The sequence below is a fragment of the Osmerus eperlanus genome, chromosome 18 (genome assembly GCF_963692335.1).
Source record: "Osmerus eperlanus chromosome 18, fOsmEpe2.1, whole genome shotgun sequence".
NCBI classification, from domain to species: domain Eukaryota; kingdom Metazoa; phylum Chordata; class Actinopteri; order Osmeriformes; family Osmeridae; genus Osmerus; species Osmerus eperlanus.
The window spans coordinates 4,843,275-4,852,076 of NC_085035.1; the positions used below are offsets into that span (position 1 = coordinate 4,843,275).

The 8,802-nt window shown below is 55.8% G+C and overlaps 1 protein-coding gene across 1 annotated transcript in view; it reads right to left on the reverse strand.

Annotated features, from left to right (window-relative positions):
• Positions 1–2,218: 2,218 nt before the first annotated feature.
• Positions 2,219–8,802, reverse strand: part of grk3 (G protein-coupled receptor kinase 3) — a 25,001-nt gene continuing 18,417 nt past the window's right edge. The window contains 12 exon segments of the mRNA XM_062484826.1: positions 2,219–2,922; positions 3,102–3,215; positions 3,617–3,655; positions 3,807–3,943; positions 4,190–4,352; positions 4,634–4,729; positions 5,152–5,218; positions 5,612–5,712; positions 7,252–7,318; positions 8,126–8,163; positions 8,165–8,234; positions 8,370–8,576. Coding sequence (XP_062340810.1) covers positions 2,761–2,922; positions 3,102–3,215; positions 3,617–3,655; positions 3,807–3,943; positions 4,190–4,352; positions 4,634–4,729; positions 5,152–5,218; positions 5,612–5,712; positions 7,252–7,318; positions 8,126–8,163; positions 8,165–8,234; positions 8,370–8,576 — 1,261 coding nt within the window. The 3' untranslated portion in view covers positions 2,219–2,760.

Sequence of the window (8,802 nt, forward strand, 5' to 3'; positions counted from 1 at the left end):
AATTTGGTCATGTTTTTTTTTTGTTTTTTTTCATTCTTTTTTTTGTACCCCTTGAAATACACACCCCCAAAGCCATTCTCTTCTGTTTAGGTTGCCTGTGCAGGGGTGTGTGTGTGGGTGTGTGTGTGTGTGGTGCGTGTCGTGGGTTGCAGCCATTGTGGCAGGAAGCTGTTGCTGAGCTATAGGGGTCCAAGTTCTGAGAACAGGGATGTCATTGGTTCAGAACAGCATATGACTCAGCAACAGGGTTTTTTTGGCACATTTAACAACTAGTAAGTAACACATTGGGCTAATAAAAGGTGCAACGACATAGTTTCAATGAAAATTACAACAAAAAAAACCCCAAAAAACAACCATTTTGGTTTTAAAATTCAAAATTAAAAGACACCTTCAAAGGTGACAGCGTTTCTCTCTAAGACAACTTCTTCCCCCGGCTGGTAAAGGCTACTAAGAATGAAACCCTAAAATAAGACCGTCCCTGTCACACATGCAAGTCACATTTCTAGAAATGCATCAACTCGACGACGGACAAAGACACATTTTACTGCATGAAAATCGAAAACCCTGAAGTCATCAGCCGATCCCGCCCCTTTCTCCGACCGGGCCTCATCGCGTTGGACACCACGGCTGTCCGTCACGCCGCTTCGACGCAAAGTATCTGCTCTGTGCTCGTTCACTTTCCGAACGTGAGCGTCCGCAATCTGAATCGTTCAGGAGAAGATTCTCATCGCTAACGAAAAAAACTAACGGGTTGAACGTCACTGATTTAGGCTGCCACACACCCCCGACAACCCCCCCTGCGCTGTCTGGAAACCTGTGTGTGTGTGTGTGCGCGCTCATGTGTAAATCATCGAATTTCTTGATTGCAGCAAGACTGACACCGACGGTACGCACACACAAACTTACAAGGCCCGCCCTGACGTCTTTTGTCCCTTCTCTTGCACGCACCTCCGAAATGTTCTGGAACGCTCCCCCCTCCAACTCTGAGGGACGCACGCCGCAACTGATTGAAAGCTGTCAACCCCCCCCCCCCCCCCCCCATCAACCCCAGCCCCGCCACCAGCACCACCAGTCCCCCCTCCCTCCCCTCAGCCTAGAGACAGAAGGACAGATTCACGGACAGGCAAACAGGAAGTCCCCAATAATGCAAACAGAGTAATATACTTGAGATGCACAGAGATAGGGTTGTTTATATACACTCAGACCCACAGTACCCAGAGTCAGTTACCCCCCCCCCCCCCATCCACCACACCTCTCCTCATTCCATCGCTCCACCAAGTCTTAATCTCCCATACACGTTTGTTCCTCGGTTGCCCACGGTTACCAATCCCCATGGATACGAGGTCCTCGTGGCTGCCCCCCATTTGCCATGGTTTCCCAGCCGTGTTCGATGCAAATCGAAAATCGGTATCCATGGTGACGGGACGTGTGAAGGCCCGTCCTTATGCTTGTCCCGTGTTTCGGGGACAGTTGCACGTCTGAATGTACAGCCCAGCTCCGCGGTATCCGGGGACGACGGCGTTTTTTTTTTTTTTTTCAAACGGGTCCCAGGTTTCTCAGGTGACTCAAGTAAATATTGACGTTGGCACTTTACGCACTTAAATGATGAACGGAGGAACAGGGGGAGGGAAGAACAGAGGGAGGGAGAGCGTACATGGAAGTCGAGGGGCTGAAAAGTGTCTTTTCTAAAATGTTTTCCGAAAAACGTCGAGCAATTTCGTCCCCCCCCCCCCCCCCCACCTCACAATCCCGCTTCAGACACAGAAACACATTCCCTGCTGAGGCCTCCTCTCCTCCCGGCGGCCTTCACCTCACTGGAACACGCGCACGCACACACAGACAACCAGATGGTTACAGACAAACACATACACGATCCTCTTTTTCTTGCCGATCCCAGCAGATGTAAGGGTGGAGACGAGCGCCCGGGCCTAGCCTCCGCTCCCAGTCCCCCGGGTCCTCTCCTTCACCAGTCTACTGTCGCACCAGAGAGCGATGCCATGGATCCCCGCGAGACGCCATTGGCTATAGTCCACTTCCTGAGCGCTGCCATTGGTCGAAATCTCCCCCCCCCCCCCGCTGTGATTCAGTCTGGGGGGGGGGAGCAAGGAGACCCCGTGGGCTCCAGGAAGGAGGGATGAGAAGGGGGGGGAGGGGTAGCTGACCGAGGATAAAAAGCCACCACAGGTCAGCTTCCCACCCCCACCCCCGCCCCCCCCCCCCCCCCCCCCCCTCCGCCGAAGACATGTTCTGCTGCGAGTGGGTCGGTGCGAGAGCGCGAAATGTCCCGAGCGTACCTTGTCGGGAGTGCGGGAGGAGAGGGGGGAGGAGAGGGAGGAGAGGACTTGTCCTCCCTCTGGGTACATGCAGAGGGATCCTCTGTCGACGTGCTTGGGGCGCTCCTCTTCGTCTTCCTCCCTCCCTTTCCCCCGGGGCGTGGGGTTTGACCCGCAGGGTTTGGGGTGCTGTGCCCCCCCCCGCCCCCCCCCTCCCCGTTACGGACCACGTGTGTTTACATGACAGAGACGACGGTGGAGAAGCGCTCAAGGCTCTCGCACACACACCCACCCACTATCATGTGAAGCTTTATTGTGTATGTGTGTGCGAGCAAATGTATGGGTGACGGGGGCTTGTGGTTGATGGGAGGGGGGGGGGGAGGCAGAGGAAGCAGTGTGTGTGTGTGTGTGTGTATATATATATAAACGTGTATGTGTGCGTGTGGGCGTGTGTGTGTGTGTGTGTGTCGAGGGTGTGTGTGTGTGTTCACAGGCCGTTGCTGTTGCGGTGTGTGAGGGGGGGTTTGGAGAGCTCCACCACGGCCGCACGGCCCTTGCCGATGACCTTGGGCGCCCGGCGCAGCAGCTTCTGGGCCTCGGTGAAGGCCTCTGTCAGCTCCTTCTTCCACTGCACGAACTCCGGGTCGCTCTGCGCGCACACACACACGCGCGCGCACACACACACACACGCACACACGCGCCCTTGTTAACCAAACTTCTTCCGCAGGGTCGGCATTGTAAGGAGGTCACGAGTCGAGCGGGGAGTTCGTAGATGAGGGAGGGAGGGAGGCAAGAAGAGAGGCAGGGAGGGGAGAGGTGGTGACCTACCTCGCACTGCAGCACAAACTGCTTCCCGCCCTTGATGCGCAGCAGGATGCACTTCTTGTCCTTGATCTGCGTCTCCTCCACCGTGACGATCTGCTCCATGGTCAGCAGGTTTTGCTGCGGGGGAGACGGACGACGCCACACCACCAGTCGATAAACAGCCCAGACGCACAGCAGCTCGGGGGAGAGGGAGGAGGGGCGGGCGATCCGAGAAGCGGGGAGACAGTTACGGAGCGCTGTGGGCGGGGACAGAGCGCCCGGCGGGGGAGGGGGAGGAGCCGGGAGAGCCTCTTGGCGGGAACGCGGAAGTAAAAGAGACTACCTCGGTTTCCCCCAGCGTGGGTTTTTTTCTTTCTTTCTAATCTGCTGGGTCAGCTCTACTCTCCTGGTGGGGTGGAGGAGGGGGGGGGGGGGGCGGGGTCTGCTGTGCCTGGAGCACCTGGTTGGCCGGGCGGGTGGGACTAATGACCGAGTAAGCACGACTGTACTAACGACTGTACCCGCGCTCCTCTACTCACCGTGGGCACGTGCCGCCTTAAGGTTTTTAGCCATTTGTCCTTTAGAGGAGCCACATGAGGACAGACAACACAGACTTCGCGGTCAGCGACAAGACTCGGCCGAGAGCGACGGACAACACACACACACACACGGACACGAACAGAGGTAGACGCGTGTGTGTGTGCGTGCGTGTGAGTGTGTGAGGCTCACCCGAGACTCGCCCTCTCCCCTCCACTCCACCCGGTTGGGGAACAGGTAGAAGTAGCGCCGCTGCCACTGGGTGAGGAAGGGGTTCCCCAGCTTCAGCATGTAGCCGTGCATGATGCAGTCCTTCCCCAGGGCGTAGTCTGGGGGGGGGGGGCAGGGGGGAGACCGTGCTCAGAGCCTGCGTGTGTGTGTGTGTGTGTGTGTGGAAGTCATGGTGTGTGTGTGTTTAGAGAGTCATAGTGTGTGTGTGTGTGGGGAAGTCATGGTGTGTGTGTGTGTGTGTGTTGAGAGAGTCATAGTGTGTGTGTGTGTGGGGAAGTCATGGTGTGTGTGTGGAAGTCATGGTGTGTGTGTGTTGAGAGAGTCATAGTGTGTGTGTGTCTCACCCTCCTCGTGGCCCAGCTGTTTATTCTTGGCTCTCTTGCGGGCCTCGTTCTTGTCCGTGTCCGAGTTGACGGCCTCGTAGACGGTCTCTGCCACCTCCTGCTGCCAGCGCTCCGAGATGACCAGGGGGAAGTTCTTATACAGCTCCTGATCACTGTCCAGCAGCTGGAGAGAGAAGGGGGAGAGACAGAGAGAGACAGAGACAGAGACAGAGAGAGAACAGAGGGGAAAGGTGAGAGGTGGTGATCAAACTCAAGACTGCTTGACAGCCTTTCCAATGACATTTCCCATTGTAGCAAAGCAGTCTAGCTCTGTTCAGGCTGGTTGGTGTATACTCTGCTGGCTCACCCCCCTTCACACCATCATTATTGAATACTGATGGGATATCCACGGCATATCCTCCCGTGTGTGTGTGTGTGTGTGTGTGGTGAGCGGGCTTGCTCTACCTTGATCCCCTTGGTGTCCTCCTCGTCGAAGGAGCCGATGTCGAAGGCGTCGGCGGCGTTCACCTCTCCTCTGGGAGGAATGAGGGGAGGAGAGTACTGGGGGAGGAGGAGGAGAGGAGGCCAGAGGAGGGGGGAGGAGAGAGGAGCAGGGGAGGAGGAGGGGGGAGGAGGGGGGGGGGGAGGAGGGGGGAGCAGGAAACACGAAAGCGGGAGAGGAGAAGACACGTTTCAGACTTAGCGACCGGAACGACGACGAGGCATTCCTCGGCACAGCCGTCCTGAGGCCGAGGCGTAACCATGGCAACCGAGCGCGCCCGTGCGGTGATAAACCCCCCCCCTCCCCCACGGCACCTGGGAGGCCTCGGGGCGGAGTGAGCCGAGGGAACTCGGCCATGAACAGGCACCCCATAATTACCACTGGGCATTACTATGACAACACCCCCCAGTCCCCCCCCCCCCCCCCCCCCACCCACCCGGGACTCTGGAGACCCCGCCCACATACGCACACCAGAGCTTACCTTCTGGAGATACACCTGTTGCCAATCGATGCCTTTGAAGAATAGATGCTCCTTCACCTCTGGTGCCCTGTGTGTGTGTGTGCGCGTGTGTGTGTGTGTGTTTGCACGCACGCAGAGACACACAGGAAAGAGGAGGAGGGTCAATTCTAAACACTTCTCATCGCACACACCAGATGGCAGTATTTACCACGACGTCTCCGATAAATAAATAACAAAAACACTTCAAAAGCATAAGTCACCCCCCATTCACAGGTTTTGTTTACCAGCAACCATCTTAATCTGGATCCTATCCAACCCGCATCAACTCTGAGGCTCCCCTTTCCTGGTTGACACCCGTGTGTACGCCCCTACTATCAGGGAGGATGAACTCCTTTGAACCCCAGTCGTTGGCCCGGCTGGGGAATCTAATGAGAGCATCAGGTGTAGAGCGCAGCGCGTGTGTGTGTGTGTGCGCGTGTACCCTCGTCCCAGACAGCCCAGCCTCTTGGCGACATCTCTCTGCAGCAGGCCCTCCAGTAGACCTTTCAGCTCCACGGAGAAGGAGTCCGGTAGCTCCACATTCTACAGGAAGAGGAGGGGGGGGGGGGGGGGGGAGGAGATGAAGAGGAGAGAGAGAGAGAGAGAGAGAGAGAGAGAGAGAGAGAGAGAGAGAGAGAGAGAGAGAGAGAGAGAGAGAGAGAGGGGGGGGGGGGGGGGGGGACATGGAAAGATGAAGGTAGAGGCCGTGTCAGACTAAATCGCTTCAGACATCCTCTCACTGTGCTAATCCCCCCCGTTACCAGCGATGAGTTGAAACTCTATCTCATGCGGTCTCGACAATCATGTGCAGATACAAGTCAGGCTTCGCGGAGAGTTTGAGACGCCGACGGAAAGCAAGGACTCCGCCCCCTCTCCACAGCGTGACACGCGCGCATCGACCATGTTTAAGTGTTAAAAACAATCCCTAATGGTTCACTACAGAGAGGCAGACAGAGCCAATGACAATCTGTGATCAGGGTCTGGATTTAACCAGCACAGAGACACACACAGGGATTACGGGGGATAAACAAGAGTAAGTGGCTGGATTAAAAAATCTAAGATGGATTAGGGTCCTATATGAAAGATCACCCTCCACCCGCCCATACAGAGGGCATGCTCGTGTGTGTGTGTGTGTGTGAAAGAGACACACTTGCACAGGGTGGTGAGGATTGTAATGCGATGCCCATGGTAGCAAGCAGAAAGATAAATGCAAAGCAAGGATGCAAATGCCCTCTCTCCCTCCATGTTTGTCCAGGTCTCTCAACCATGCGAGGTACAGCCCCTGGGCAGCACACACACATGCACACACAGTAAAGAGAGAGAGAGAGAGAGACAGACAGTAAAGAGAGAGAGAGAGAGAGACAGACAGTAAAGAGAGAGAGAGACAGACAGTAAAGAGAGACATACAGTAAAGAGAGAGAGAGAGACAGACAGTAAAAAGAGAGAGACATACAGACAGTAAAGAGAGAGAGACAGACAGTAAAGAGAGAGACAGAAAGACAGTAGAGAGAGAGACAAAGACAGTAAAGAGAGAGACAGACAGTAAAAAGAGAGAGACATACAGACAGTAAAGAGAGAGAGAGACAGACAGTAAAAAGAGAGAGACATACAGACAGTAAAGAGAGAGAGACAGACAGTAGAAAGAGAAAGACAGACAGTAGAGAGAGAGAGACAGACAGTAAAGAGAGAGAGCCAGACAGTAAAGAGAGAGAGAGACATACAGACAGTAAAGAGAGAGAGAGAGAGAGAGAGCAGACAGATCCTGGAACACAGACTCGATAGGAATCATTTGTCAACAGTCAGGCGTGGACCAGGAAGGAGAACGTGTTTGCGTGCGACAAAAGTACACATGGGAGAGGAGAACCAGCCCATAATATCCATAACACATACTCCTCCCATGATGCGTTTGGAGACGCACCACAGTGTCAACACGGCCCATGCCCACGTGCCGTGTCTTGCCCGTGTATGCAGCGACTTGCGACATGGCGTCGGCGCTTGGCCAGGATCCTAGCGACGCGCGCTGCGGGCGCGTGTGAGGGCTTGAGCGGGGAGCGTTTACCTCAGGCGCGGGGAGAGCCTTACCATGGTGAGGGTCATTCGGTCGATTTCGTGTTTGTCTTTGGTCTTGTGCTGTCTGAAGGGACTGTGCCTGGAGAGAGGGAGAGAGAGAGAGACAGGAGAGAGAGAGACAGAGAGAGACAGAATTCCCGCCCAAAGAGAGAGATGGAGAGAGAGCGAAAGAGGTTGTTACTACCACAACAGGAAGGACGAAAGGGAAGCCAATGTGAAGAAGGGAAGCCAATGTGAGAGGCTGTGATGGAAAAGGAATAAAAGGAGGAGAGGAGAAAGAGAGGAGAGGAGAGAGGTGACTCTGAGGCCAGAGTGAACCCAAACCTCATGGGTAGGAGGGGAGGAAAGGGGGGAAATTCAACTGAACAGGCTGTGCTGACTGTCCTGACCCCACCACACACACACACACACACACACACACACACACACACACCCCCCCGGCCCTCTTCTGGTCTTTGAAGTGTTCAAACACACACACGCACACATCAATGGAGGAGCACGTCAGCCTCCAAGCTAGCCCTCCAAGCTAGCCACCTCTTCCTCCCCCCCCCCTCGCTCCACTTCACGCCATACCTAGCAACACACACGCGCACGTACACACACACACACCTCCCTTTTCAGATATCTGACCTACTGGGCCCAGACCTCTGCATTTACACACTCCAGATCAAACGCGCGCGCACGCTCGCACGCACATCAAACAGAGGTAAAAGGAGAGGAAAGGCAGACGGGAGAAAGAGAGCGAGGCCGAGAGCGAGCGAGAGTGATGTAGATCTGTGTAGGGGTGTGAGTGTGCGCGTGTTTGTGGGCGTGGTTGTGTGTGGTCGTGGGTATGTGTGAGTGTGTGTTTGTGGGTGTGCGTGTGGGTGCGCGAGGCAGGCCGTACCCTCGTAGCAGTTTGAACAGCATGCAGCCCAGGGAGAAACCAGTCGGCGCTGCTGTCGTACGCCGTCCCCTTCTGCAGCACCTCCGGAGCCATGTAACCGTGGGTACCGCTAGGGGTTGACACAGCAGAGCGTCGCGTCAGCGCGCGCCACACACGGACACGGCTCTTCACACACAGACGCCTCGCCCCCCTCACACACACACACACACTCACACACAAACAACACCTCCTCGCGCCTACTTACACGCTGGCGTGCGGTTTCTTCTTGGAGAAGTCGCAGGCCAGACCCAGGTCAGAGATGCGCACGTGACCGTGCTCGTCCAATAAGATGTTGGCGGGCTGAGGAGGAGGAGGAGAGAGAGAGACAGAGAGAGGAAGCGAGCGAGAGACACGCCAGATGAGCATCGGAAACAGCGTTTTCAAACCGCAGCCATTCGCCGCGCAGCGGTTTCTCGACCCGCGCGCACGAGGCGAGAGAGAGAGACAAACACGCAAACGTCACACGGCGCACAGGAAGCGTCTCGGCCTGCTTATCTTCCGCTACTTGGCAAAGCTTCCCCTGCGCGTCCTCCAACACACCCGTCACTGGAACTCGCTCCCTGTCGGCTTATCACTGCCTCTTGATTCTAAGCAGACTCTCTCTCTCTCTCTCTCATTTCACTCCATCTGAAGATCTA